Source organism: Aspergillus eucalypticola (genome assembly GCF_003184535.1).
Source record: "Aspergillus eucalypticola CBS 122712 chromosome Unknown BO83scaffold_13, whole genome shotgun sequence".
NCBI lineage: Eukaryota > Fungi > Ascomycota > Eurotiomycetes > Eurotiales > Aspergillaceae > Aspergillus > Aspergillus eucalypticola.
This window is the reverse complement of record NW_020290287.1, coordinates 497,532-525,456: the sequence shown is the minus strand read 5'-3', so window position 1 is coordinate 525,456 and position 27,925 is coordinate 497,532. Positions and strand designations below refer to the sequence as shown.

The following is a 27,925-nucleotide window of genomic DNA, read 5'->3' as shown; positions in this document are numbered from 1 at the left end:
GCAAAATGAGACAAGAAAAATTTACGAGCCTCGTACACACAAGCAATAGAGCAAGCAAGCTAGACTACAACGAGAGGAGAAGCCTTTTCCGTGCCACTCATACGGTCCCAGTGCTACGGGCCCTTGAACTTGCCGTGACGCTTCCCAGCTGCACGTCGCTCAATCCACTCCTTGCTCGTGAGCTCTTCCTCCACAACTCCATCTGCTAACGATGGAATAAACCCACTGTCAGGCAGGCGCTTCAGCACTACATCGTTGCGCGGTCTCGAGAAGTAGATGAGGGAGTACCGATCCACGAGCTTCTGAATGCCCAAGGGAGGGTCCACGCGGTGCAAATTCGAGCGAATGAGGCCGTTTGTGAACTTCACCAACGCATCCCCCAGTTTGATGATCGCATGACCGGGTTGTGGCTGTACCCACGGCCATTCTTCCCAGTGGTTCTCGCCGTACTGACGGCCAGGCTCGAGCACGCGCAATCCTGACAGACGGTTGAAGAGAACTGTGATGCTGCCGAAGTCAGTGTTCTCACCCAGCGCGGTGCGACGGTCCGTGTCTGGTTGAGGAAGAGCCTTCAGGAACCGGACGTGGTCTCCGGACTCGGCGGAAAGTCGGTGCAAGTCGGCGAATGTGCCGTTTGGGAGGTCGATGAGCGATTCCAGGGCGGCCAGGATGGTCAAAGCAACTTCATGGCAGCTCTGCGTGAAGGACTGGAGGGTTTTCTGACTGTCAAGCAAGAGAGGCGGCTTGGGTATACTGTAGCCGGGCTTCATTATATCGTCTTTCCCGAGCTAAGAGTAGAGATGGCATGTGAGACAGTTGCTATTGTTTATGGAATTACCTGTCGACTTACATTCCATACTTCCATGCGGTCTCGAGTGCCGTTACGGTCAATGACTGTTCCGCCAGGGGCAGTGTATCTGTGCATCCGGTGAGAGGTCTAAGAAGGCCACATAGGGCTATAGGTGCACGTACCCTAGAAACTGGCCCGTATCGTAAGGACGTTTCTCCTCGGAAGGCAGGTCAAAGACCTTCTTCTACAGAGTGAAGGTCTCTTTGACGAGGTCGAGTAGCTGCTGGCCCTTCTCACTGTGGTCCAGCTTCAGGTAAAAGAACCCATAATGCTTGCAGGCCTCAAATAGACGCCAGGCTTTGTCAGAATCAGGGCCATTGACCAGTTTATCATAGTCGATGACTTCAAGTTACTGCCCTCGGGAAACGGGGGTTCTTCTCGGAAGGCTTGTTTGTCCATATTATGTGACAATCTCTAATATGGTTTTAGAGACAAGAAGTCCACAGTACCATAAGGGCATGCGATCAGGGTTTCTTATTGTTTCACTTGGACTGAACGCTTCTTAAAAGTGAGACAGATTTTCTGACATGACTTGATTCGCTATGCACATCCGCAGGTTTAGGGCTTTGCCGTATGGGGCTTTGTCCGATCACGCCCAGAAGAGGAACGACCGAAGGCCGGTGAAATCGAAGACATTTATTGCATTGCATCGTACGGCCATGTGATGGAATTGAAATAGATCAACATTCCCATATCTTTTTCAAAATGGAGAAAACGTGAACAGATTTTCTTATGTTTAGATAGTGCGTCACGGTGCCATGTACCCTCTCCAGGTATGTATTGATATCGAAAGCCAACAAGATGGCTTCGTGAAAGTAGTATGGGTGGAGAATAAATTCCATGCACTCCGTATAACCCTACCTATTTTGATTGTACAAGCCACCAAAAGGTTGTACGGGAGGCTGCAGCAACTGGTATTGAGACTGAGAGCCCAAGTGGCAGATTAAATGAATAAAACTGTCTGGGAACGCAATTATGCTTTGCTTGACTGCGTATTACTTCAGAGAGAGATCATAGAAAACATTTACGGCCGCTAGAGCTGTGTCGAGTTGTTACGTTACATATTGCTTCTCATTCAGCGAAGACTAATTCACAAGTCAGTAGACAAATCTCAAGTTCATCAGATAATTCTATAAAACTTCAAGCATCGTTCTACCATTAAATGGTAGGTAATATTTACTCTATGTTCAAGGTAGATCAAAATGCAAATATATTGACTTCGGGTTGCAGTACTGCAGCAACCCCTGTTTAGCAAAGTCAACTCCAAGACGGCTCTTCTTGTGCCAGCCAAAGACACCTAAGGCCTTGCAAAACTGTCAATATGTAGTCTTCTAATGGATAATTATTTGTTTTTACATTACTTTGGCCATTATCTTTCGACCACTCGCGTGGTCAACAAGCTACAAGTCATGTTGATATCATCCTCATCATCCAACAATACCGGCACATCGCCAAACGGCAAATTGGCCAATTGCACAATCTCCCCAAGCTGATCCATTTCCGAGCGCGCCTCGGATGCATTGATGAAACTGCTTCCAGTGACGAGGAGGTCATACTCCTACTTCGCAATCGCCTCTGGTGCGAGTCGTAAAAGGTCTCAAAACAGGTCAGACACTGCTCGCAGACAGAACAGAGAAACATCACGAACAGTGGCTCACGCTTGCATGAGGAGCAGCCGATGAGCTGATGGCACTGGTTCAGGGCCAACTTGCAGGCTTTAAGGATCGGGTGAGCCATTTCGCGCCAAAGACCCGCGCTGGCAACACATTGGGCACGCCACTGCACGGCGCGGATACTTTCGTAGAGGGTCAGGGTAGACTGGAGACATGTGCACGAGGGTATGTGCAGATTTGCGATGCTCGGGCTACTGGCTAATTGGGATATCCCCGGGATCCCTGCACGGGATGTTGAAGAAGACAGACGTGGCACGGCGGGATTGGGGTTTGGAGGATACGACGGGTTCACGAGCTCCGGCGTACTGAAGGCGGCCAGCTGTGAAAGAAAGAGCAAGTCCTGGTTGACGTCGTTGCTGGGAAACTCTGCATGGCCGAAGTCCGGGTAGCAGGTTAGATAAATCATCATCGGGTGTCATGGGAATGTCTGAAAGCTGCACTTCGGCCCCTCACTCGGTTGCTGGCTCGTGCATGCTGGCCAAGAGCTCGGAGTCCAACCCTTCTTCGTCCAGGTCCGTGTGGCATGAGGGGTGCCTCCATTCAAACTACCTTGTCACTCCCTCCTTCTTCCATCTTGCTCTTTGTCTTCTCTGTACCTCATGCGGACTTTTGCTGCTTCCGATGAATGACTTGCTCTTCTCGAACCGTCCGAATTCTTCGGTGCAGCAGAAGCGGAGGATTGATCTGTCGAACCTTCGACCTCTCCGTTGTTCTGTTTGTTGTTTAAGCTTGCCCCTGATGACGTCGACCTCGACGAGGATTAGCTTCTTGGTACTCGCAGGGAAGTTCTCCATCGATACACCGCTGACATCCCGTTCGCTCTCCGGTGCATTTCAGCTATACTGGAAGGTCAATTGTTCACTCATAGGGCATTGTAACATCGCTTTCTCATTATTCTAATGATATCTTGGCTGCTGAAGTGTTATACCTTCTTTGTGCGACACGCCAAACATGCCAAGTGCTTCAATTCGCGATCGCTCTCAAACGGTGGTCTAGTCACATGGGAGATAAATGGCTCCGATTCCGATTGAGTCGACATTTATGTTCCGAACATCATGAAGTTTGAGCTAATGAACCTGTCCGGATACTCCCTTTTGTCGTCTCTATATAAATTTCCAGCGAAATGTACAGAATACCGGTCTTGGGAGGCGTCTCACCACCCACCGCCGTCAAGTTCCAGCATGCCATACATAAGCTTCCATCAGCAGCAAGCCAACACTATCTTCTCCGCACGAAAGAGCAGGTGTCTCCACTATCGCAACAAGCCTCGCTGAGGACCTCCCCTCGCTCTCACCTCAGCGCTAATGCGATGTGTCCACGTTCTAAGCGTTGTAGCGGCGAATGGCCGGTCCACATATTGAGCGAAGCGATTACCTGAAAGAGGAGAGGAGCAGACCAAAGGCGCAAGGATGTTGAACCCTGCCATCTGTTTGTGGTAAGCCAGAGCGAACAGGCCGAGCCAAAGAAAGAAACAACCGGGGAGGGTAAGCAGAGGAAGAGGCAGTGAGTGGTGCGCAAGGGGGGATTGTCATGGTGGAAACCCCGGAATCCATCAGACGCAACAGGAATCAATGCTGGCCAAAGGATCTCCAGAAGCTTTTATCATTAAAAACTCCTTATTGTCCAGTTCGGATAACTAACTAATAAAGGAGTCGATGACTCAGATTAGGCGGTCGATCAGGTAGCTACAATGGTGGGTATACTGATAAGCCCTGGTCTGATTATTCGGTCTGGACTATTGGAGCTGACGTTGGATGTGATTCTCCGACAAATTCGGACAACCGGACCTTTGGATCCTGGGGGCTCTTAAATCCATCTATGAATGGCTGATGACGAGTAGCCCGCGATCGACGTACAGTCCAGCTGCAGCTTACCCCGCCCATCGGTTTCCCCCATTTCGGATGGCCGGAGCGAGAGCTACCGAGGAATGGGATAAAGCCTCTAGAGCAAAGCAATAATATGACAAGGATAGAAGACAGGATAGGCAAGTAACCCTCACATAACATTGTAGTAGCAATGATGATCAGCATGGAAGATGGACACGTCGCGAGCAACATAGCCGGCCTGGCCTCGCTGCTGCCGGGATTGTTCAAAGATTGGGCTATTTTTTTAACATTATTGGTAAGTGCATTGCCTAATGTCATGATCGGACGGCTAACTCGATCAGGGCATTGCCCTCCTCTGTATTTGGGCTGTGTATTCTCTCACGTTGCACCCATTGGCAAAGTTTCCCGGACCAAAATGGGCGGCAATAAGCCAGGTGGGTTGTACATGCTCTGCGCTTGAATGATGCAAATTATGATGTGTAGAAAGGTATTCTACTGTCGCATGTCAATGAGTGGGAAAATACATCTCCAATTAGAGGAATTGCATCGTCAGTATGGTATGCTTGGTTTTACTTCATGTCACGGCCAACATTCCGAAAAGGTATGGAAACCCGGTGCTAATTGCGAAATTATGAACAGGGGACGTAGTCCGGATCGCTCCTAACGTACTGTCCTTCGCCACGGCATCAGCCTGGAAAGACATCTATAACACTACTGGCAGCGGCACATTTATCAAGTCTACTTTCTACAGAGTGGCCAATTTCGAAGCGTCCGATATCATTGGCGAATCGGACATCAACGAACACGCGCGGATGCGCAGACTCTGGGCATTTGGGTTCTCAGCTAAGGCCTTGATCGCGCACGAGGAGCTTGAGCAGCGATGTGTGGATATGCTGCTCACCCAGATTCAAAGGTTCGGAAGCAGTCCGCAGGGCATGAACGTCGTGGATTGGTTCAATTACCTCACCTTTGATATCATGGGGGAGCTGGTATTTGGAGAGTCCTTTAGGGCGACGGAGAAGGGGACTTCGGCGTTCTGGATCAGTGTTATACTGGGGAATATGCAGGCAGGGGCGATCATTGATGTCTTGAGACGGTTTGGCATGGTATTGGGGTTCAAGAAGGTATTCGAACTTCTGCCGTTTGAGAAGATCAAGAACATGAAGCAGCATACACAAATTACAAGAGAAATGGCTGCAAGGTAGGCCCTCATTATGTGTGTTCACTGTGTTCTGTGAGAGAACATTGCTAATTAGCGCACACACGCACGGGCAGACGTCTGGCGCGTCCCAAGGCTGATTCGCGAACTGACTTTCTTTCTGCTATGCTGGAGAATGCTGGTCAGGGAGTAATCTCGACTGAAGAGGTCGCAGCACAAGGGCAGAACCTGGTGTGAGTGGCGACTAATTCTTTGGCTCCAGCGCATGAGACTGATGGAACCCAGTATTGCAGGAAGTGAAACCACTGCGACAACTTTATCGGCAGCTACATATTTCATCCTTAAGCATCCCGAGGTCTACGCCAAAATGCGGGACGAGATTCGCTCGCGGTTCAAAGGTTTTACTGAGATCACTTCCAGTTCTGTCGGCCAGCTGCCCTACTTTCACGCCGTCCTCAACGAAACAATGAGACTCTACCCCCCGGTGCCGTTTGGACCCCCTCGAATTTCTCCGGGGGCATACGTAGATGGCCACTATGTCCCTAAAGAGGTCAGTGCTAGGGTGATCAGCAAATCAAGCATTTCTGACATTCATTCAACAGACAGAGGTCTCGGTTCACGCATGGACCACCAACCGCGACCCCCGACTTTTCAGTGACCCTACGAGATTTGATCCCGAAAGGTGGCTGGATCCTAACATGGACGATAAGTCAGCCTTCTTCCCATTTCTGCTGGGCCCGCGAGCGTGTTTGGGACAAAAGTGAGTGCTCTCCCAATCTTTTTTCCACCTGCTCACAAGTGGATAGCCTGGCGTTCAGGGAACTGCGTCTGGTACTGGCCAAAGTCCACTTCGTGTTCGACTGCGAGCTGGTCAATAAGGATGTGGACCTCGAACGGGAGTCGTTGAACTATATTCGCTGGCAGAAGCCGGATATTAATGTCCGATTCGTGCCGAGACAAAGTCGACGATAGCGTAGTATGGCGTGGTCAGAGTGACGCGAATGTGTGCGAAATTGGTTATTTTCCCATAGATTAGTGGAAGAGAGGGAGGGCACACACGTCCGCTTCAATGCGATCGTCCGGGGCTTCTGTCCGTGGCCTCGGAGGATTCAATTAACGGATGTCCATTCGCTTCTTCCCTTTCAGGCTCTCCGAGGGATGTTCTCGGGGTACAACCCCATAGAAACAACAATATATATATATATATATGAATATACCGATGGCAATGCTGCATGGTAATATCCTTCAACAACTCAGAAATATAAAGTACCCTTTTCTCATTGCCAGTCGTTGGATCTCAAGGTTCAATGCGACCAGCGGATTCGATCGGCTCCAGGTGTACGTGAGCTATGCCCATGGCACGGAGGGCTTGAATGCGTGGTATGGGGCTGAGAAGCTGCCAAGATTGTTGGAGTTGAAGAAGAAGTGGGATCCCAAGGGGTTGTTTGTTTATAACAATGGATTGCCGGTGGTGCATTGATCTCATGCGTAGTTCGGATTCTTGGGATACGTTTAATTAAGATGGAGGGAAGGAGGGAGGAAAGTAGGTGTAGATAGGTTGAGGTAGGGTTAGTTAGTCGTTCTGAGATCTGTCAATGAAAATGGCTACTTTGCAGTCATGATATGGAGTTCTCAGTATGCTGCTTCTATGAGTCTATACTACCAATTCAGGATCAGTATATCAAACCAGTTCCTATGCCAGTGGAGGCCACTGACAAGCAATCGAAGTCGGATTACAGGGGAACCTTGGCCAAAAAGGGGCATGATTGCCTGATAGGCACTCCAAAGGGTGCCGTCAATTAGTATTATATAGAGATGATGAAGTTAGTGTTCATTCTAGAATGGAGGATGGTCAGAGGCACATCAGAGCAGCTACGGACGTAGGTTTACATGAGCAAACAGCTGTCTAGGACCAGAAAGGAATAAGATCTGGCAGAGCGGTTGCATCATATTGATGTTTCCTAGTTGCATCCTCCGTAGTTGGAATTGCTCTGTTCTGCTTGGTGCGTCCAGGGCTGTGCATCGCACATTCTACACTTTCATTCAGTCTCGTGTGTTATGCCGGTCGATCACCGTCGCTCCTGGGGGGCTGTGCCCAAAGAACGAGACCCTGGTCTTGAATGTCGTACTGTTGGCTTTTCTTCATGGGCAATTGGTTTAAAAAGCTGCGTCCACAGTTGGGGGATCTGCTTCGTGATCTGCAGGAACTGGGTCCCGACCGCACTATCATCTAAATAGAAGAAACTAAAACGCTTGCGCGCATCTAATGATTATTTGGCCTCTTCAACGTCAGTGTAATCGAGGAACTGGGCCAAGGAAAAGATGAAGATCCTTGGAGAAGAGGGATCTTCAGCCAACGTCAGCGCAACTCATAGCCACTGTACTAGTAATTGTATCTCAATATTCTGTCTTAAGAAAAGGTAAGCACTAAGCAGGTGTTAGGTATTCGCTGTCAGGTGATCTGCGTCTGGGCCGTGGAGGGGGTATTGGGCGTTTCAGCTGTAGATGATCGAGGGTCTCACCAACATCTTGATCTCTATTACGCCTCTCAGGGCGGCATTCCGATCGGTCGGGGAGCTATCAGAGAGCAAGTCCGTGACAGGGATTCTCACGGAGTTTGGCGGACATTAATGCGTATATCCGATGTGGTTGAGGGCATTTCGCTGATGTTAATGAAGTGACGGATTTACCCCTCCCTCCAAACAGTAACGGTGGGATTGATTAAGTATTACTAACCCCCGCTGGTCTTCTCTCGTCCTCATCTATTTTACTTCTCTTCTTTGTCTCCGTCTCGGTATCATCAGAAGCTCGCCAGAAATATCAGTCTAAGACCACCAATACCCGTTTCCTTAGACTCTTCTTTCAGATACCTTACATTTCAAAGATGACTGTCACTCTCGTCAATAAAGCCATCGGCCCGATAGGGTTCGGTCTCATGGGTACGTCCATATCCTATCCCATCCTATCTCCTAGAACAGCCCTTCTAAGCTGACCAACAGGCCTTACCTGGCGCGCCAACCCCACTCCATATGACGAAGCCGTCAAAGTCATGAAGCGTGCTCTGGACCTCGGGGCCAATTTCTGGAATGCCGGAGAATTCTACGGTCCTCCACATGCCAACTCCCTACAGCTACTAGACTACTACTTCACCAAATATCCCGAAGATAGTAACAAAGTAGTCCTCAGCGTCAAGGGCGGTCTGGGCGCCAAAGGTCCCGACGGCACCCCCGAAGGCATCCGCGCCAGCATTGAAAACTGTTTGAAACTCCTCAGCGGCAAAGTATTCATCAGTATCTTTGAGCCCGCGCGAGTCGACCCCAACACTCCCATTGAAACCACCATCGGCGTGATAGCCGAGTACGTTAAGGCAGGGAAGATCGGCGGCATCGGGATCAGTGAATGTAGTGAGCAAACAGTGCGTCGGGCTCATGCTGTACATCCTCTAGCTGCTGTGGAGGTTGAGTTGTCTCTGTTTTCTACAGAGCCTTTGGAGAATGGAGTTGCTGCTGCCTGTAAGGAATTGAATGTTCCGCTGGTAGCATACTCCCCATTGTCTAGAGGATGGTTGACAGGACAACTACGCTCGTTGGATGATCTGCCTGCCAATGACTCTAGGCGCAATTACCCTCGGTTCCAGCCGGATGTATTCCATCTCAATATGAAGTTGGTGGAACAGCTGGAGCAGATTGCTAAGAAGAAGAATGTGACACTAGCACAGACCGCTATTGCCTGGGTGAGGGCCCAGAACAAGCTACCCGGTAATCCGGTGATTATTCCTATTCCCGGATGCACTACGGTCGAGAGGGTGGAGGAGAACCTGGCTGATGTAGAATTGTCGGAGTCCGAGATAAAGGAGATTGCTGCGATTCTGAAGGAGATCCCTGTTCATGGTGATCGGTATGGGGGAGCCCTCGCCCGGTTCATGAATTTGTAGGATGCTTGGAAGATTGTCTTGGTTGGGAACAGATACTAGCAAGAAATACAATCTGTCGGGCTTATCCAGATGGTCCTGTACTATGATGATATATATTACCCCGAGAAATCAAATGGAGCAATGCCCCTTGAGGTATTCACGCAGACAAATGCAACAATGTTGAGAGCACATCGCAGACGATAATTGTAGGTGAATATTCGTTTTCACATAACAGTATCAGAAAAAATGCAAGGAAAGACACCGATCTCTTACCAAGTAGTAGCTCTTAACGAGTGTCGATGTGCCCGACTGTGACGCTGCACAACGTCTCGACTTCGAATCACGAACCCCTGTCGTGCAACTCCACTCAACCAGCCCCTTAGAAAAGCGGTAGTCATATGCGTGAAGTCCTTTACCGTACGACGATATTCGCGTTTCTTGGTTGCATTGACAAATAGGTTCGGTCGGCGACCCAATCAGAACTAGTCTGCTATCAACTCATTATGAATCATGATCTATGCAACCGGATTGAGGAAAATATATACTTACTATGTGTATATATCCATCTTTCAAGTTAGCTTTCCATCCTATCTTCTCGAGCAGTATGGATGATTGTCTCGACATCTTCGGTCAACAGACCTTCACTATCAATATTCAATCATGTTTCTGCTTTCCCCTCCAAGACAACTCCGCATGCCCCAAAAACATCGACACACTTACCAAAGGTCTTGAGAGACTCAGTACAAGCTTTCCGTGGTTAGCAGGTCAGGTTGTCAATGAGGGCTCGGGAGATGGTGATACGGGTACCTTCTTGATCAGGCCGCTGCAAAACGAAGCCTAGCTGGTAGTGAGAGATCTACAGCATGACCCTTCACCGCGACAATGAACGACTTACAGCGTGCCATATTCCCCATGGGCATGCTTGACCAAAACATCCTGGCGCCTTGAAATATTTTTCCAGACAACCAAGATGAATCGGCGCCTGTCTTCCTCATTCGAGCGAATTTTATAACGGGAGGCCTTCTCACCTTCGTCGCCCAGCATAATGTTATGGATGCGACGGGCCTAACTAATATCATCCATTTATTTTCTAAGGCCTGTCGAAACGAGGACTTCACAGACAAGGAGCGTTGGGACGGCAATCTCTCTCGCCGAGATATAGTTCCCTTGCTCGAAGACAGCCATATGGCAGGTGCCGAGCTCAATCGTTACATGGTTAAACCCGCTCCATAAAGACACCCATCCGACTTGCCGGAGGCTCTGATGCCCAAATGCTCATGGACATCTTTCAAGATCTCTCGTCACTCACAGGAAGCATTAAGATCAATGCTATGGCATCCCTCGCACCGCCATCCTTCGTCTCCACTGACGATAGTCTCACAGCCTTTATCTGGCAATCTGTTGCTCGGGCTCGTCTGCGGCGGTTGGACTCCTCCACTCACTCGACCCTATGTACGGGGCATTCTCGGTATTTCTTCCCTCTACCCCGGTCCCATACAAAGCAATGTATATACTGGGTTTCCGATGAAGAGACTCATTGAGGAGCCACTGGGTACCATTGCACTGCAGCTTCGGTTTGCCCTAAGCGACAAATTGCGCCTGGAACACCACACGCGCGCCATTGCAACCTTCCTGAGCCGTACGCCTGACAAGAGTAAATTCTCCTTTGGCGCGTCGATAGATACAACAACGGACCTCATTCCCAGTTCGTGGGCGAAACTGGAGGGCTGTTGCTCCGACTTCAACCTTGGTTTGGGATTGCCCGAGGCTGTACGAAAGCCAAGATGCAATGAGGTAGAGCGTTTGACCCTTCTATTGCCCAAGACACTTGAGAGCAATGTGGTAGTTGCGATATGTCTACGGGATGGAGATGTAGCAGAGCTGCGGTCTGATGTCGTCTTTCATGAGCATGCGGAGTCCATTGGATAGAGAAGACGCGCTACAGCAGGGACTAAGCAACGTTTAATTCAGTGAAGATGACAAGACCTTACAGGCTAGAACTGGCTAGACTTGAATAGAAAAGTGATATAACAGTAGAATGATAGTAGTACTCTTGCTTAGATCGCATTATATATTTATCTCGAAGAACTTGTACTCTATTTTGCGTCTAGTTTATAGTCACGCAACAATCGTGTACCTATCCGTTCCGTCCCAATTGCCCAAAAATCTTGTTAGAGAGCTGATGAAACATCATTTTGAACACCAACCAGTGGGCTTCTTGAAAACATTTTCGGTCACATAACACAAAAGTCCTATCTTCTTACTACAGTTGTCGGGTCACTAGTGATACGCAGTGTCAGCATTACAACGAGGCAAATCAGAGTATGAGCAACTTAGTACTTGCTGACTGTCTCCAAGTCTTTCTCCTTGTGAAACAGGCGTGAGCTCTTTACTACATGATCAACCACAATGAAGCACTCTAGCTAATGGAGGGTAATAGATACTGCACGAAGACTTCTATCAATTGCACTAATTCTTTGTTCCATTCAGCTTGGGAACCACAAGATTATCTCCCATGGAAAAACAAGCTGCAGCCTCCCGCACTCCTTGATTGGCGCATTCCCAACGCCCCTTTGCTAAATAAGGGAATCAATAAATAACCGCGCATTGAGCCCTGAATAGACTCAATCCCGACCGGACCGCCCCTTAAGCGAGTCGCGCTGCTGCCAAGGACGTAGAAGCTTCGAACCACTACCATACCTTGATTTCGCTAAAAGACACTCAATACGCACATCGTAGACATGCTGATTCATGGTTATAGTCTGGCAATTCATGAAGCTCTTCTCAACAACCATGGCGTCTAGTGTCCGTGGATCTGCGGAGTTACATGCTCTCTGTGTTGGTGAACACGCTGTCACATTCTCCATGTTCTCTGGATTGCTCGATAACTTTAACGCGTCTCTTCCAACCACACTGGTGAAACTGACAACAAGACCCCGCCTTATTGGCATACCCGACATTTCTAGAAAGTATCGCGGGTGAGAAGAGGGGTGGTTCTTCACAACAACTGTCGGTTTTCCTTGGTTTATATCGAGGGAGGGAGCTACGGGTGACCACAACACGACATCCTTCTAGGAGTGGAAAAGACAGTTTCTGCGGTGATTTACTCCGCAGGTGGGTAAAGGTTTGAGACAGCCTCGCCTGAGACAGCGCAAGTATCAGTACTTGAATCTAATGCGACATTCGAGCGGCCATGACATATCTCAAAAATCTCTTAGGACTTCTCTCCCTGTTACACAGGGGTATAGCTACAGCGCCTGATTATGTCGTGGTAGACCAACTGAGCAGCATCCCCGACGGATGGACGAAAGGCGCGGCTCCCTCGCCATCCACTCCGATGAAGTTCTGGTTGTCGATGCATCATGACTACAAGGCGGAATTCGAGCAGAAAGTCATCGATATCTCGACACCCGGTCACCGAGAGTATGGGCGGCATTTGAAACGTGACGATGTGAGAGCCCTTATGCGCCCATCCGACCAGGTTTCAAAGACCATCTTCTCCTGGCTTGAATCGGAGCATGTTCCATCAGATGCTATTGAAGATCGCGGGGACTGGGTCGCCTTCACGGTCCCGTTGGCGCAAGCACAGGCAATGATGAAGACAGATTTCTACAACTTCCACCACCTGGAGACAAACACAACCCAGATCAGGACGCTCAAGTACTCAGTCCCGGAGGAAGTCGATCCCTTTCTCCAAATGATCCAGCCAACGACACGCTTCGGGCAGCCCAAGACGCAAACCAGCCTACCGAGCCTCATGCCGGTGTCAATCAACATAGACGAAATAAGCGAAGACTGCTTAACAGGCGTAACGCCAGCTTGCCTCCGCCAGCTCTACGGTCTACCCAGCACCAAAGCAACCCCCGACTCGCGCAACGTCCTCGGAATTTCCGGTTACCTCGACCAATACGCACGCTACAGCGACCTTGACGAGTTCTTAGAAGTATATGGTCCAGACAGCATAGACGCCGACTTCTCTGTAGTTTCCATCAACGGAGGCCAAAACCCCCAGAACTCCCAAGAGGGAAGCACAGAAGCCAGCCTCGACATTCAATACGCCCTCTCCATGGCATTCAACGCTAACGCGACCTTCTACACTACGGCTGGACGTGCCCCGTCCGTCTCGGACACGGGTACGGTGAGTACCGACGGGTCGACCAACGAGCCGTATCTCGAACAGCTCCACTATCTGGTGGGTCTTCCGGATGAGGATCTCCCTGCAGTGCTTAGCACGTCTTACGGCGAGGAGGAGCAAAGCCTGCCGGAGGAATACACGGAAGCCACGTGCAATTTGTTTGCCCAGTTAGGTGCGCGCGGGGTCTCGGTGATCTTCAGTAGCGGAGACTCGGGCGTCGGAGGGGGTTGTGTATCCAACGATGGAAGTCAGAGGACCCGCTTCCAACCTATCTTCCCGGCGTCGTGTCCGTTCGTGACATCCGTCGGTGGGACCGAAGGCGTCGAGCCGGAAAGGGCTGTGGACTTTTCGGGAGGTGGGTTCTCCGAGCGCTTTGCTCGTCCGTCGTACCAGAACGCTAGCGTGGAAGCGTATCTTGCGCGTCTAGGTGACAAATGGGATGGATTGTATAACCGAGATGGACGGGGCATTCCTGATGTGTCGGCTCAGGCTAGCAACTATGTAATCAGGGATCATGGCCAATGGCTACAGACTGCGGGAACAAGGTGAGTAGACCATCACCAACACATGAATAATTGATTAGAACCGATCCGGCTAATAAAATTATAGTGCCGCCGCCCCCGTCTTCGCAGCAGTCATCTCCCGGCTAAACGCCGCACGCCTCGAGCAGGGTAAACCCACCCTAGGGTTCCTGAACCCGTGGCTCTATTCGCTCGATCAGAAGGGATTCACGGATATTGTAGACGGCGGATCAGTGGGTTGTGAGGGATCAAATGGAGGAGCTCTTGTGCCGTATGCTAGCTGGAATGCCACCAAGGGTTGGGACCCGGTTACTGGGCTGGGGACGCCTCTGTATCAGACTTTGGAGCAGATGGCGCTGTCAGCTTAGTACGCAGCGGGTTGGCCGCCTAGTTATGTGCTGCTGATGTTGTTCGTCTATTGTTATGCCAATGGTGATTAGTTTGAGATGAATGCGACGAATAGATTCCGGATCAAGAAACTCGATAAAAGTAGGAATTGAAGGATGATACTACAGATTGAAAGTAGATAATTAGAATTTGCTAGCGGTTGTGGTGCTCGTGTTGAGAACAACATCCGCGATGCGTTAGGATACCCGCTACATGTGTCTACTGTCTTAGCTACAGCTGCAGCAGTAGTAATCTAGAATATACTGCATAAGCTAATCGCCCCTGAAACATCTAAGCTTACCTACCCACATCCGTACAGCCTTGTACACAACAACTTACTACGATGTGAGATCCTTCACCCGTCTGTAAGATCTAAGAATTACTATACACGCAGTAAGCACTAATAAGCAGCTTAGGCAGCATAACAGCTATAAATCATCTCTCTGCACCACCCCATTGCCAACCACATTCCTATCAATCACAATTCACATCTCAATCTACAATCCCACAAACCAACCACTGACAATGTCCCCCAAAACCATCCTCGTCATCGGCGCCACCGGCAACCAAGGCCGCGGCGTCGTCCAGCACTCCCTATCCGCGGGCCACTCCGTCTCCGCCTTCGTGCGCAACCCAGCCAGCAGCGCCGCAGCCCAACTCGCCGAGCAAGGTGCGACCCTCGTCACAGGCGACCTCGACGACCTGGAATCTCTCCGCAGTGCGACACAAAACGTGGACGCCGTGTTCTTTACCGAAGTGCAAACCGGCAAACCCGAGGCTGATTTCCAGCGCATGGAGAACGTCATTCTCGCTGCGAAGGAATCATCCACTATCTCGCATATCATTCTCGGTACGGCGCTGAAGACAGGCGAACATGAGTCATTTCCCGGATGGGAAAGCGGTGCTCACCCGATGAAAGAGTACTGGTTGAACAAGCATGCCTTGGAGAATCGTGTTCGTGAAGTAGCAAAAGCAAAGGAGGGCGGGCGCTGGACGATTGTCCGACCCGGCCACTTCCTTCAAAACCTCCTGCCGCCTGTGCGGGACTTCATGTTCCCTGCGTTCAAGGAAGAGAGAGTCCTGCGCGTGGCATATCGGCCCGGCACAGAGCTGCCGTTGGTGGATGCTCGGGATGTGGGGATTGTGGTTGCGGCGGCGGTTAAGGAGCCTGAAAGGTTTGAGAACAAGGCTGTTGATGTGGCGGTCGAGGTGGTGACGGTGGAGCAGCTGGCAGGGAAGATTGGGAAGGTGGTGGGTGAAGAGGTGAAGGTGGAGTTTCTGGATGATGGGGTTGTGGATGGAATGATCAAGGAGGGGCATCTGGGTGCTGCTTCGTCGAGATGGGCGGATGAGGTGCCCGGTGGGGATGGAGTGAGCAATTGTCGTGAGCACTTGGGGGCGTTGGCGGAGGGACTCACTTCTGTGGATGCATTCTTGAAGGAGCATGAGAAGGAGATTTTGGCTTGATGCTGATGCTCTGCTGATTATGGTTTTGAACATGAGATGAGTTGGTTTGCTTGTTTGAGCATGTCATATGTAAAGGTCTGTTTATGTGATTCTGCAATGTACGGCTATTTGGAAATGATATGAATGTCTCGTGCCATATTAGATCTGACTGTAAAAACTCCATGCAGGGCTTGGCTTGGACAAAGCATAGACCCCATGCCATTCGTAAACTCATCGTGAAATCAAAGTCATAAGCCGACGATGAAATCACCACCTGATCCTCGGGCAGAAGTGTTCCAATGTCGCCTCAGTTATCCTCCTGCCATCTGGTGCACCAAAATTAGCAGGCATTCCGCATTCACGCGAGACCCCTACTTACCTATGTCCACATTTAGCACAGGTATAGAAGATAGTACTTCCCTCATCTGCACTCCGCAACTGGACCTGGGCATAGGTCACCTCCCTAGAAGGACATTTGACACATTCCATGTCAATGGAGGGACCCTTCCCAATAGTCTTATAAGTCACCTCTTGCGTATTTGATTTCAGTCTGTGTCTGAGCCTGGATGGGAAATTCTCCGATGTGGAGACCTGCACATGATGTATTGCCATGTCTATTGCGTTTGGTCAGCCCTGTGGTACTTAGGGAGGGAGGCTGGTGTGGCGTACTCTTAGCGGTCTTTCCGCATATCCCACATTTCAGAGTGTCATCGGATGATTCATCCAGAAGGTTACCACAATCATCGCAGAACTGGACGACCATGTTTTTTGACAACTAGTCGGCACGGTGTTTGAGTGGGATGGGAGGGTCTGAATGGTACCTAGGAAGGTGAGGCAGGACCTTAATGGGAAGCTTGGGGCTGATATTGAAAAGAACCGTCATGTATCAAACCACTGGTTTCAACGGGCCAGTATATATTGCGTGAAAGTCTACTACCCGAGTAAAGCATATAGTAAAACACGTGCTTGGGCACAAAGACGGGGGGTTATACCCTTGCCCGTTTAGGGATGATTTTCTTTGGATTCAAGCATTAATTAACCACCTTTAGCATACTAATGCCCAAGGCCATAGATAAACGTCTTAGGCTGTCAGATTCTGCTTTCTATGCGTAGTAACTTACGATGCCAGACACTGTACAATGCTCCTGGGTGAGTCACTGTCACATTCTAGGATCGCACATAAGATGTCAAGACACATTACTACGTAGACCTTTTGGTCTATGTGTATAGTAATAATGGGTGAGAAAGATAACGGTTAATATTCTCATCGATCCACCTAAGTTGTGTTTTCAAACCCAAGCGCCGAAGTGCGGCCATGGTGCTCAAGCCACCAGTTGAAAGTACTATCGCAACCTGTTATCCATACGTTAGATTGGCGTCGAAAGTCTTTTTCCATGTGCCGGCACCTCTAATAAATTCAGAATAGCCAGTCACCCCATCCTATATCACAACATTGTGTCGCGAACAGAATTTCTATCCACGCGTGTTAAGCGATCCCACTAGTAAAGCGCATCTGATGTACTTTCATACCGGCGCCAGCGCGGTCTAATATGGAAGGTTTCAACCATGAATGTGGATGTCCGTTTCGAACAATCAGCTCTGCTTGGATATACCAACTGCTACATTAGCAGTGTGGTTGGATATCGGCAGATCTCCTTGGGAGATTTGTATCTTGCTCGTGCAGCCTACATCCTTGATGTTTTGTAGGACGCCTGAATGGGGCGAAGGCAGCAGGGATGATTGTTTTTGAATTGGATAGTGAAAGTTACTAATTATTACACAAATGAGGCATGGGGGCTCTGGACTTGGTGCTGATAGCGTGAAGAATTTTGAGGCAAGCTTTTAGCGTCTTTGTCTTCGTCAAGATCTAGATACTGACAGCAAATCATCCCTGCAGGTTCTACTAGCGTATGGCAGCCTCATCAACGCCAACGCGAAGGAGGATTCTGATTTTATCGTGCCCTGAAGGGCGGTGGCTCCAACTTTGGTGTGTATGGCACCTCCCGAACATAACCTGGATGATCCGTTAACATGCTAAACAAGCATTGTGACATGGTTTGGCCACAAAGCTCATCCTCTGATCAAGATTCAATAGATATCAACGTCTACAATCCAGAGAACCATGTGGTCATCAACAAAGCCACTGTGGCAGTCCAGCAGGCCCAAAAAGGGGACCCCAAGGGCGGGGCTGTTTGCCAACTTCAACGGATCTGTCGCAGTAAGCATGTTTTACGGAACTACCCAGATGAGCCACCGAAGGTGTTTGAGCCGTTCCTCAACTCAAAAGCATGGTGGCTACGGTACTGCCATGCACTAACGGCACGCTACTGTCAGTTTTCCAAGCTCTGGGTAAGGTGGGCCACGCCCAAACGTCCCAGAGAGTACAGACCCCACGGAGGCGTAATGCACTAGTCCACTCATTAGTAACCTGATGCGCGATGACAGACAATCCATTTGCACAGTTGCTACTAAGATTAGCGGGGAGCTTTATGAGAAAGTGTATGAAACGCGGCTCGAAGTCTGCAAGACCCCTTTTCAAGGCGCTGTCCTGCACTACACAGTTCAGCTAAAATGGGTACGGCTAGTATTCAGGCCGGTAAAGATCGCGGAGGGAATATCATGGGCCTTCGAAGTTTCCCATGGACTGTAAGTTTCTTTCAATTCTCCCATAATGTCTGATTTCCGACCACAGGACTAAGGGACGTCACACAATAAATAGGGTGGGTTTTCACCTGTGAATGGCCTGAAGACGGTAGTGAGGATGTCGCGGACCAAAGGCCGTAGATACCATATCCAAGACGGCGCAGTCTCTAGCCAAAGAAGGGAGGACTTTTGAATTTCAGGTATACGACCTTTGCAAGTGGCTCGCAGGTCTGTGGAAGCTACGGAGCCTAGAATATCAGGCTCATGCAGGAGGCGGCGGCCAAGAACGACGCGGAGGGCGTCTTTCAAAAGCTGCAGAAAGGCGGGTTCCTTTTATGCGACAATATATGATGAAGCATAGTTGAAAGTATGCACTTGTAAGCAGAAGAGCGAGTGGCTGTTTGCAACTCAAGAGAGGACAGAGTTTAAACGATGTAAACAAGATAAGCTCGATCCGTAGTTTTGCCCGATGATGTCACGTGATGGGCTTCTCCGAAGCTCCTGGAAGCTGCGGCTGCCAACGTCACAACCAGCACTTCCATCTCGAAACCACTGCACCACCACACCAATCCAACCAGTCTATCATTCCTAATTCCTCCCTATCTTGCTCGTCGTACACATATATCTACACAGCCGATACATTCTACTTTCTAATCCACAATGGCCAACGACCTCAAGGTCATCGTCTCCGAGCTCCACAGCGCCCTAGGCCGGCAACAATTCGAAGCCGTCAACGACCTCCTCAGTCGCGGCAAGCGCGCCCTCCTCCTGCAGAATGTCCTGATTCCCACGCCGTCAGCACCCGCCGAGCTGGTTGCCCAGGCCCGCGAGGTTCTCGAGCTCGGAGCCATCGCCTCTATCCGACAGACCGACGCACCTACCTTCACACGATACTACCAGCAGCTGCAGCCGTTCTACGACCTGGAGCGGGACAGCACGAATGCCGGCCACGTGGACATCCGAAACAGCCAGCGCAGCAAGATCACAGGCTTGTATCTACTGCTGTTGTTGAGCATGGGCGACAGCACGAGCTTCCACACGGTTCTGGAGGGTCTGGTCGAGGAGGCGAGTCTGAAGGGCAAGAGCGTTGAGGATGATCCGTTCATCAAGTACCCGGTCGAGCTGGAGAGGAATCTGATGGAGGGAAGCTACGATAAGGTGTGGCGGGAGACCAACTCCGAGCGCGTGCCTTCGGAAGACTTCGCGCTGTTCTCGAATGTGAGTATACCATTGCCTGACTATAATATGCGCGCCGCGTTCTCTCGTCGATGATTTGGTTAGCTAATGCTGATTATGCAGGTCTTGGTCGGAACCATCCGCAGCGAAATCGCAGACTGCTCCGAAAAGGCGTACCCGTCGCTCCCCATCTCCAACGCCAAGAACCTCCTCTTCCTCGATTCGGAGGGCGCCGTGATCGAGTTCGCCCAGCAGCGCGGCTGGGTCCTCCGTGACGGCCGCATCTTTTTCCCCGTCGAGCCCGAGGCGGCTGCTCGGTCTGAGAAGGATATCCTCGTGGCCAGCGGCACGATCATCGAGAATGCGATCGGCTATGCGCGCGAGCTGGAGACGATCGTCTGATTTATCTATAATCATTTCATTCTCGGGTTTCGTTTCGGGACGGGGCGTGTTTCGTTGGTATACCTGTTGTTGATGTTCACTTCTGCATATGACCTCTCGAGCGTTTTACGAACATAACATAAACCTACTTCATCTCCCTCTTCCCAAATCTTATGTAGACCAGGCAAGTATACTCATACATTAACCCGCCACACACAAACCCTCCGATCATAGAAACTACTCGACACAACCACCAACTCCCTTCCTCCCCCCTGATTGCCCCCCAGATTCCACACATCACTCGCATAATTCATACTCTCATGCTCCGTAAACTCCGCCAGCACATCCATCTCACACTCCTTCAACTCCCCACTCTCCCCACCCACAATCCGCACCTTAACCACCCTCGTCCCAGCATGCATACAACTCGCCAACACCAGGAACTCCCACTCCATATCACCCTCCTCACCATCCAAAGTGCGAGATTCAGAAGAAAGAATCTGCAACCTCCAAACCCCACCCCCAAGCCCAATCTCCCCTAGTACCTCCCCCCGCCGAGAAGCATGATACACCCGCAACGACTCATCATAACTTCCCGTTAGAAGCCACGGCGCGCCATCAGTCATGGGCACAGGGAGGGGCAAGATGGCCGTCACACCTGCAGTGTGGTGGCGGGCGCGGTCGTCATGGGAGAGGATGGGCGTGCTAGCCTCAGCTTCATCCCCATCGTCTGAGTTGGTGTTGCTGGAAGGCGCAGGAAGATAGCGAGTATGCAACGAGCCGAAGTCACTTCCTGTAAAGATGTAGCGCATCTTATCCCCATCGGATTGAGGCGGGGGGTATGTAGCTGCTGCTACGAACCAGACTTCTATTTGCTGGGTGGCGGGGTAGGATGATTCTTTTGCTATGGAGAAGGAATTTGGAGGGGATGATAGATTAGTGTTGAAGATGGTGGTTAGGCCGTCGGAGAAGGTTACGGCGAAGCCGTACTCTGTCTCTCCCTCGGGGTTAATAGCAGAGGTGGAAGTGGTGGTGGAGTGCCATCCGGCTGGTAACCAGGCTAGATAGAGAGCTGGGATGGAGGGGTCTTCGTGGACCTGGTGGGAGTGGATCTCCTTAATACACGAACTGACGTCCTCTCCGGCATCAATGTCGGGATTGATGCGGAAAAATACCACTGATGCTGCACTGGTTGCTATCGCAGCCAGGGTTGGGTCAGTGGGGTGGAAGTGCAGGTCGAAGACTGCGTATGGGAGAGGGTGTTTGTGGCGAAGGATTCTGCGTTACAGTTAGTTCCATGTATACGAGTGGTATTTGGGGTGATGGTACAGCTGGTTTGTGGCAGGATCTAAGTGCCATAGTTGGAGACTGCCGGTTTTGGTTTGTTGGATTGGTGCAGAGTCATCTTCCTTGTGTTCTGAGAGCAGGTAGGTGCCTGCGAGGAAGTGGTTTGGGGAGGAGGGGTGGAATTGGAGACAACTTGGGGGCTGGTCCAGAAAGATGGTGGTATCTGAAGAGGGGTGTTGGGCCATGGTTGTCATAGTTGATAGTACATCAATATTCCATTTTAATAAATGTTCAAGTGGGATGCATCGCATTGCCGTTTTAGGTTTTATGCTCCTTTGGGGACACATCCCGCATGCTTAGTCAGGGTTTGTACATAACTATGGGCATAACTTGATCTGGGATTATCTGCTACATCCCAAACCTTTTTTTCATGCTGTTACTCTGGCATATGCCATTGATCGCCAACTCGGAAGCCCACCGGCCATGGATCAGTAGGAACCAACACCATCTGCTTGAACGAATTGATCCAAGCACTTCCTTTGACCGTCGGCAAGACAGCGTCATACTCCCCCAATTTTTGCGTCCCGCGGATGTGGCACTCGAAAGTGCTTCCAATGATGCTATGATGCTGAAACCTCTCGCCAACTGCGAGCTGACCACGGGCATGAAGTACTGCCATCCTTGCGCAGCTTCCTGTGCCACATGGGCAGCGGTCGAACCGCCCGGGAGAAACCACAACGGTATTGACGGCCGTCATAGTATCCCGTTGAAGTGGCTCTGTAAATTCAAGGATACTGACGCCTCTTATGCTGGGGTTCTCCGGATGGACGGGAACAAATGGAGTCTTTTGGAGAGCATCTTTGATTCGCTCTCCGTATTCAATCAACTTCTGCCCGTTTTGGTTGCTGATGCTGATCCCAAGTGAAGTCGCATCGACAATCCCGTAGATCATTCCTCCCCATGCGATATCCACCGAGACAGTCCCCAGTCCAGGGACATCGACCTTGTAATCTAGGGCGAAAACAAACGAAGGGACGTTGTCAAATGCGACCGCCTTGCACTTCCCACCCTCGCAGTCCGCGGTGACAGGCACTAGACCTGCTAGGGTTTCCAGGACTATCTTGGTGACTGGTTCAGTCATGGCCACCATGCCTGTCTCCAGAAGAACAGTCGTAGTGGCAATGGTGTTTCCTCCAGACATGGCAGGGTATTCCTCAGTCTCCATGATTAAAAAGCCAGCGTCGGCCTTTGGGTTGCAAGGAGGTAAGACGAGATTCACACACATTGCCGGTCGTCCCCGAGGCTCTTGCATAAGAAGCTGGCGGATATGGTCTTCTTTGTCGCGAAAGTGAACGAGCTTCTCGTACATAGTGCTACATCCCGAGGGATTCAAAACACCTCCGACGATCACATCGCATACTTCGCCGGCACAGTGGCAGCCCACAACGTTGATGGATCTGGCGAATCTCATTATTTGGGTGGGTAATACTCAAGGGAAGTAGGTTTCAGATGGATGTCAGTTGTGGGATTAGCCAGACCTCGTGGGCTATTTATCGCTTTCAACACTTGCTCGAGCATGCCATTCAACATGATGCTCTGCGTACCGTTCAGACAGGAAAGATAGGCAGCGCCATGTTGCCGGCAGCATAACCGATCAGTGACATCTTCCTCTCATACGTCAGGTTACTTGTCATTCATTCCTCACATGGGTGCAACAAACATAGTACGGCCCTTCGGTGATAGAGTGCATGCGGGGAAGTGGATCAGTCTGTCGGGAGCCTAAGCGATATCTCACAATATGCATCGGCAACGTTCCCGACGAGCTGTTGCGATTTTGGAACCTTCATTTGCTAATTGTCGCAATCAAAATAAATCACCCATCTATGGTTAGTTGTGGTTTAGATGGAAGTGGGCGGAAACCTGGCTACTACGCTCAATTCTTTCCAATTGAATTTATAAGGGAACCATACCGAATAAAGAGTCCGGAGATACCGTTGACATCATAATACCAGATTCATGAAAGATGGTCAGTGATCCTGGTGCTATTTGCAAGTCTTCGTACGGAAATACGCCGATAAGCGGGGAATAGATCCCCGCCTGTTTGTGGGGGTATCTTCTGACAAGGATCTGTCTCTTCTCACACCAGTCCTTCTTAAATTATAGTATCTTTCTTATCAGAATTTCTTCTCAAATTACAATCTCTTCTCATGGTATAGCGTTTTCTCATCTGTGGTTTCATCTATCTTGTCTCTACTCAATACACCTTTTCTATTCCGAAACTCTCTGCTGAACTTTGCTTCTTAACCTCACTCTAAGTTGTTCTATCGCATGTTCCTACTGAATTTCCCTACTGCGCCGTCATACTTGGAACATGCCCTGAATCACTTTTTTGTACGCTTCACCCAATATGAGAAAGAGTTCAGTGGCAGGCGTCGCACAAGCCAGAAAGCGATCAGCTAAGGTGTAAGAGTTATTCGTGTTGAACTAACTACTATCGCTAAAGATTTCCGGAAAGGTGCGTACGATGTCGAAGACAGAAGATCAAGTGTTCTGGAACACAGCCATGCTTTAGCTGTAGCAGCCGGAATTTCTCTTGCATTTTCGACGACATGAGCCAAAAGGTTCTAGTGACACGGAGGTCTGCCACACTGGGCCTAACCATTCATACCGTCGACTGACAATCGAGAGCTACATAGGCAGATTGCGGAGTTGAAGCAGAGAGCAGCACAATTGGAGAAAGATACAAGTGACCGTCACACATCTTTAGGTTTGGCTCCCGAAAATAGTTTAGTACTCATTGGACCTCCTCAAGGTCTCCCCACTAAGTGATTGCTAACATTTTCAGGCTCGGCTTCTCGTGAACGTCCTCCCGAGAACACACCGGATAACTATCATACTCCCCCAGACGGAGAAAATCTTGAATGTGGATTGGTGAATCCACTAGTCTTCGGGCCACCTGCCTTTATGTCACCGGGCAATGGAAGAACTTGTACGTTAATATCACTTCGTGACCTCGAGGAATGTCTAACAACTTTTAGATTATTTAGGAACATCCTCTAATTGGTCCTTCGCTCGACGCGTACTCAGTATGGTTCATGAACATGTCCACAAAGGATGCTTACCAACCGAGGTACTGGTGTTCGAGGGAACGGCTTATGATCTAGGCTGGGACGGATCTCGAACTGATCCGAGTTCAGAAAGCCCTCTCATTCCAACTCTTGACCATGCCATATACCTGATCAATGCCGTCAAGTTTCGCTGCGGGCAGTTATACCACTTATTTGATGACAGTGACTTTATGGAATCACTCTATAGCTTCTACTCGGAAGATCAGCAGACAAGAACAAAGGGCCTATGGTATATCCACTTTCTTATCATTCTGGCTTTCGGGAAAATGTTCACTCAAGTGAAGTACCTGAAAGGAAAGCCCCTTGGTATCAGCCTTTTTGTCAAAGCTTTGCAAATTCTGCCAGATCACACCCTCCTTTACTCCTCACCGATAGTATCGACCGAGATCCTATGCTGTATTGCCATTTTTTACCAATCCCTCGACTGTCGAACTGCCTCTCATAACTATGTCAGGCTCCCCATGGGATATTTGCGAACTCGTTCGCTAATCAGATACAGGTGGGCCAAGCGATGCGAATGGCCATGGCTCACGGCATGCACACCTGTATGCCCGTCATGGACCTGGGACGGGATAGTGTGGAGAGGTGCCGGAAGATTTGGTGGACTGTCTATATTCTGGACAGGCACATGACATCTATCCAAGGGCTTCCGCAGTCTGTCGACGACCACTTCATTCAAACCAAGTTGCCTTCTCCTGTGGGTTCGGAAAACATCACAATCTTAGACATGCACATCAAGTTATGCCGGAGCATAGCTGATATTAACGCCAGTAAGCTTCCCATTCCTTTTCAGCCTCGATGACCTTACTCAAAAAGATACAGGAGTTTATGCCACTGATGGCAGACTTGACCGATCCTTTTTATTGAACATCAAAGCAGCATTGTCCAACCTAGCAGGACTGGCAGATGAACTGAACAAGTCATTTCCTCTGCATCTTGAAGCGACAGACAGTGGACTCTCTCGAGTAGCAGCATACCTGCACCTATTTTATCAACAGGTGAGAATTACTTTCTAGCCATCATTCTCATATTGACTCGATTAGTGCGTAATAGTGGCTACCAGGCCTTTGTTGTTCTGCTTTCTCAAAATCCGACTTGAGTCTGCGGAAACATGTGTTCAATCCCTCCAGAAATCTCCAATGTCAGGAATTTGATCAGGATGTGCTTAGACTCTGCGCTACACAGCATAAGGATTCTGCACGGTCTAACGTCTCAGGGCCTTCTAGGTAATGAACAGTCCGTCCGAGATCCTTATGAGACTAACAGAACGACTAGAAACCTTCCTCACTTTTGATCTGGAATCTGTTTTTATCTCCACGGTGGTGCTTCTAATGGCCCCGGCAATAGACCGTCAATTAGTAGCCAACGATACGTGGTGGCACGCTACAGCGGACCTAATATTTAATGACATGGTCGAGGCTGGGAATCAGATAGCACGGTTCCGGCATTCGGAAATACAGCAGCTAGACGAGAAACTGAATCTGCTCATGCCACGCCAGGACCAGAATGGGCATTTCAATTTTGAACTTCCTCTACACTCTATCACAAAACAGCCGCTTTCTTCACATGAGGCTCATACAGCAACACCTATCGCAGAGAACTCTTGCTCTGATCCGTTCCTTGGGGGTGATTTCACACTGACGGCGGGATGTGCATTTGAGCCATCGTTGACATCTGCTGAGATGATGGCCATGGTGAACTCGATTGAATTGTTTGATGCAGAATGGGCATCGACAATGATGGACAACCATGCTATTTGGTAGTCCTAGTATATATGTCCTGCAGCTGAACATCTCAATGGTGAACTTCCTGTTAAAAATGATAATTGACTACTTATCTCTTACAACTACCCTGCTTCTCCTGATAAAATCTCAAAACCTCCCGGCCAGCCGTCAAATCAGTAAGACCCACGCTGATACTCTTATAAACAACTAACCCCTCCTGTATAAACCTCTCCACATGCTGAACATGCTTATCACCAGATACCTGAATACTTCCACTCTTCACAGCAAGTACCTCTCCAATCTACCAAATCCTCCCCGGCCAACCCACTCTGCACAACCTCCCCACACCCATGCACCGCATACTCCCTATCATCCACCAACACCACCCCCCTTCCCCTCTCCCCAGTCCACGGATTCATCCCCTCCTCACCACATACCACCCCCCTAAGTAAATCCGGATCCAACTCAATCATCTCCGACAACCAAGACCCAATCGCCGAAACCAACGGCCTCCTCCCTACCTCACCCCTCTCCATCACCCACGCCGCCGGAAAAAGCATCTTCTGCGAGGGCGTCGTACAAAACACACAATCCGCCTCCCTCAAACACCTCTCAACCTCACCATCGCTCCCATTTTCAGCACTCACAAACCGAAACTTACACTCGTCTGACCCCCACCTCCCCCCCATCTCCCCCCTCACCCTCCCAATCACCGCCTCCACTCGCCCCCTCGAAGAACCCACAAACGTAATACACCTCACCTCCTCCCCCCTCAACCCCAATATCAACCGCGTATGCCACAATGCCTGCATCCCAGCCCCGAATATCACTATATTCGATACATGCTTTCGCCAGGAGAACGGAATCATGGCGCTCATCGACGTCCGATAGCCGGTTATTTCCTCGGCGGATAAGATTCCCGTGGGGTTTCCCAGCGGGTCTAGTATAAAGAGGAGGCCTTGGATTGGGTGCTCGCGTTTTCCGGTGGTGGAGTTGGGAGCTGGCTCGACGACGAGCTTGGCGCCGATGCTGTCTGGGGAGGTGAAGGGGCGGAAGAGTGTGCGTTGTCCGTTGAGACGGGATATGGTGCTTGGTGAGGGTTGGTGTTGCCGTTCGAGGGCCGTGGAGAAGGAGATGAGGGTGGAGGAGATGATATGGAGGAAGTGGTGGATTTCGGGGCGTGTGAGGTTTAGGAGCATGGTTTGGATGGTGGGTTGGGGAGGTGGTGCATGGTGCTTTTTTGTTCTTTTTTTATTGGTCTGTGGCTGGAGGATGTTATGAGGTAGCGATGAGTCAAGGGAAGGGTGTCTCAGAAAAGTAGGTTCTTTGAGTAGGAATATGCGGAATACGGATGTATCTAAATACTACTGGGGATGCTGCTGTTGTAGACCCAGATGCCGATGCATCGGGAGGGTTGCCGTAGCGTTGTGGACTGCGTCGGGAGTGCTGCCGATTAATATGGCAACGGCGTTCTTACGGAGATATTAGTCTTGATATGAAATGCGGAAAAACTAATGCCTTGTTAGTGGTCTTTATTCTGCGGTAACTAGACAGTGCGAGGAAATGGCAACCCGTGATGTGCTGGTCGAGTCTAGATGGATTTCGCAAGGCTGGGAGAACATTTTGACAGCCTCCTCCCCAACGACACTCTACCACCAGTTCATCGTCGTTGTCCT

General features: G+C 50.0%; 15 protein-coding genes across 15 annotated transcripts; 9 read left to right on the top strand and 6 right to left on the bottom strand.

Moving 5' to 3' along the window:
* Positions 1–59: 59 nt before the first annotated feature.
* On the bottom strand, positions 60–1,249 carry BO83DRAFT_445962 (1-aminocyclopropane-1-carboxylate oxidase; the record flags this gene model as incomplete). The annotated part of the gene is made up of 6 exons (XM_025536584.1): positions 60–96; positions 118–788; positions 851–917; positions 973–1,034; positions 1,059–1,147; positions 1,204–1,249. The coding sequence occupies 6 exons, from the start codon at positions 1,247–1,249 to the stop codon at positions 60–62; spliced, it is 972 nt and encodes a 323-aa protein (XP_025387917.1).
* A 906-nt stretch (positions 1,250–2,155) lies between these two features.
* Positions 2,156–2,972, bottom strand: BO83DRAFT_445959 (uncharacterized protein). Its single transcript, XM_025536583.1, has one exon. The coding sequence runs from the start codon at positions 2,930–2,932 to the stop codon at positions 2,258–2,260; it is 675 nt and encodes a 224-aa protein (XP_025387916.1). The 5' UTR covers positions 2,933–2,972; the 3' UTR covers positions 2,156–2,257.
* Positions 2,973–4,369: 1,397 nt separating this feature from the next.
* On the top strand, positions 4,370–6,721 carry BO83DRAFT_338631 (cytochrome P450). Its single transcript, XM_025528512.1, has 8 exons — positions 4,370–4,644; positions 4,691–4,783; positions 4,837–4,906; positions 4,989–5,550; positions 5,625–5,741; positions 5,794–6,058; positions 6,111–6,268; positions 6,315–6,721. The coding sequence occupies exons 1-8, from the start codon at positions 4,540–4,542 to the stop codon at positions 6,478–6,480; spliced, it is 1,536 nt and encodes a 511-aa protein (XP_025387915.1). The 5' UTR covers positions 4,370–4,539; the 3' UTR covers positions 6,481–6,721.
* Positions 6,722–8,042: 1,321 nt separating this feature from the next.
* On the top strand, positions 8,043–9,588 carry BO83DRAFT_338628 (aldo/keto reductase family protein). Its single transcript, XM_025528511.1, has 2 exons — positions 8,043–8,447; positions 8,508–9,588. The coding sequence occupies exons 1-2, from the start codon at positions 8,393–8,395 to the stop codon at positions 9,440–9,442; spliced, it is 990 nt and encodes a 329-aa protein (XP_025387914.1). The 5' UTR covers positions 8,043–8,392; the 3' UTR covers positions 9,443–9,588.
* A 437-nt stretch (positions 9,589–10,025) lies between these two features.
* BO83DRAFT_399123 (uncharacterized protein) lies at positions 10,026–11,350 on the top strand (the record flags this gene model as incomplete). The annotated part of the gene is made up of 4 exons (XM_025533302.1): positions 10,026–10,224; positions 10,383–10,636; positions 10,744–10,889; positions 10,924–11,350. 4 exons carry the CDS (start codon positions 10,026–10,028, stop codon positions 11,348–11,350), a joined length of 1,026 nt encoding a protein of 341 aa, XP_025387913.1.
* A 1,264-nt stretch (positions 11,351–12,614) lies between these two features.
* Positions 12,615–14,445, top strand: BO83DRAFT_437671 (S53 family peptidase; the record flags this gene model as incomplete). Its single annotated transcript, XM_025536037.1, has 2 exons — positions 12,615–14,101; positions 14,166–14,445. 2 exons carry the CDS (start codon positions 12,615–12,617, stop codon positions 14,443–14,445), a joined length of 1,767 nt encoding a protein of 588 aa, XP_025387912.1.
* Positions 14,446–14,780: 335 nt separating this feature from the next.
* Positions 14,781–16,064, top strand: BO83DRAFT_378713 (NAD dependent epimerase/dehydratase). The gene is made up of 2 exons (XM_025531326.1): positions 14,781–14,809; positions 14,881–16,064. Exon 2 carries the CDS (start codon positions 14,990–14,992, stop codon positions 15,929–15,931), a length of 942 nt encoding a protein of 313 aa, XP_025387911.1. The 5' UTR covers positions 14,781–14,809; positions 14,881–14,989; the 3' UTR covers positions 15,932–16,064.
* BO83DRAFT_437669 (uncharacterized protein) lies at positions 16,034–16,805 on the bottom strand. The gene is made up of 3 exons (XM_025536036.1): positions 16,580–16,805; positions 16,290–16,524; positions 16,034–16,236 (listed from the first exon to the last, which is right to left on the bottom strand). Exons 1-3 carry the CDS (start codon positions 16,671–16,673, stop codon positions 16,218–16,220), a joined length of 348 nt encoding a protein of 115 aa, XP_025387910.1. The 5' UTR covers positions 16,674–16,805; the 3' UTR covers positions 16,034–16,217.
* Positions 16,806–17,832: 1,027 nt separating this feature from the next.
* On the top strand, positions 17,833–18,566 carry BO83DRAFT_39492 (uncharacterized protein). The gene has a single exon (XM_025533042.1). It carries the CDS (start codon positions 17,942–17,944, stop codon positions 18,320–18,322), a length of 381 nt encoding a protein of 126 aa, XP_025387909.1. The 5' UTR covers positions 17,833–17,941; the 3' UTR covers positions 18,323–18,566.
* BO83DRAFT_39500 (uncharacterized protein) lies at positions 18,240–18,732 on the top strand. The gene is made up of 2 exons (XM_025533048.1): positions 18,240–18,556; positions 18,630–18,732. The coding sequence occupies exons 1-2, from the start codon at positions 18,342–18,344 to the stop codon at positions 18,646–18,648; spliced, it is 234 nt and encodes a 77-aa protein (XP_025387908.1). The 5' UTR covers positions 18,240–18,341; the 3' UTR covers positions 18,649–18,732.
* A 363-nt stretch (positions 18,733–19,095) lies between these two features.
* rpnL (proteasome regulatory particle lid subunit rpnL) lies at positions 19,096–20,270 on the top strand. Its single transcript, XM_025531325.1, has 2 exons — positions 19,096–19,771; positions 19,853–20,270. The coding sequence occupies exons 1-2, from the start codon at positions 19,214–19,216 to the stop codon at positions 20,129–20,131; spliced, it is 837 nt and encodes a 278-aa protein (XP_025387907.1). The 5' UTR covers positions 19,096–19,213; the 3' UTR covers positions 20,132–20,270.
* Positions 20,271–20,304: 34 nt separating this feature from the next.
* BO83DRAFT_361561 (uncharacterized protein) lies at positions 20,305–21,670 on the bottom strand (the record flags this gene model as incomplete). Its single annotated transcript, XM_025529464.1, has 2 exons — positions 21,440–21,670; positions 20,305–21,388 (listed from the first exon to the last, which is right to left on the bottom strand). The coding sequence occupies exons 1-2, from the start codon at positions 21,649–21,651 to the stop codon at positions 20,305–20,307; spliced, it is 1,296 nt and encodes a 431-aa protein (XP_025387906.1). The 5' UTR covers positions 21,652–21,670.
* Positions 21,671–21,779: 109 nt separating this feature from the next.
* Positions 21,780–23,278, bottom strand: BO83DRAFT_361559 (proline racemase family protein). The gene has a single exon (XM_025529463.1). It carries the CDS (start codon positions 22,866–22,868, stop codon positions 21,834–21,836), a length of 1,035 nt encoding a protein of 344 aa, XP_025387905.1. The 5' UTR covers positions 22,869–23,278; the 3' UTR covers positions 21,780–21,833.
* Positions 23,279–23,604: 326 nt separating this feature from the next.
* On the top strand, positions 23,605–26,334 carry BO83DRAFT_361557 (fungal specific transcription factor domain-containing protein). The gene is made up of 6 exons (XM_025529462.1): positions 23,605–24,035; positions 24,094–24,164; positions 24,243–24,386; positions 24,436–24,899; positions 25,025–25,295; positions 25,801–26,334. Exons 1-6 carry the CDS (start codon positions 24,007–24,009, stop codon positions 26,286–26,288), a joined length of 1,467 nt encoding a protein of 488 aa, XP_025387904.1. The 5' UTR covers positions 23,605–24,006; the 3' UTR covers positions 26,289–26,334.
* Positions 26,335–26,457: 123 nt separating this feature from the next.
* BO83DRAFT_445903 (shikimate/quinate 5-dehydrogenase) lies at positions 26,458–27,696 on the bottom strand. Its single transcript, XM_025536582.1, has one exon. It carries the CDS (start codon positions 27,446–27,448, stop codon positions 26,501–26,503), a length of 948 nt encoding a protein of 315 aa, XP_025387903.1. The 5' UTR covers positions 27,449–27,696; the 3' UTR covers positions 26,458–26,500.
* Between the last annotated feature and the right edge of the window lie 229 nt (positions 27,697–27,925).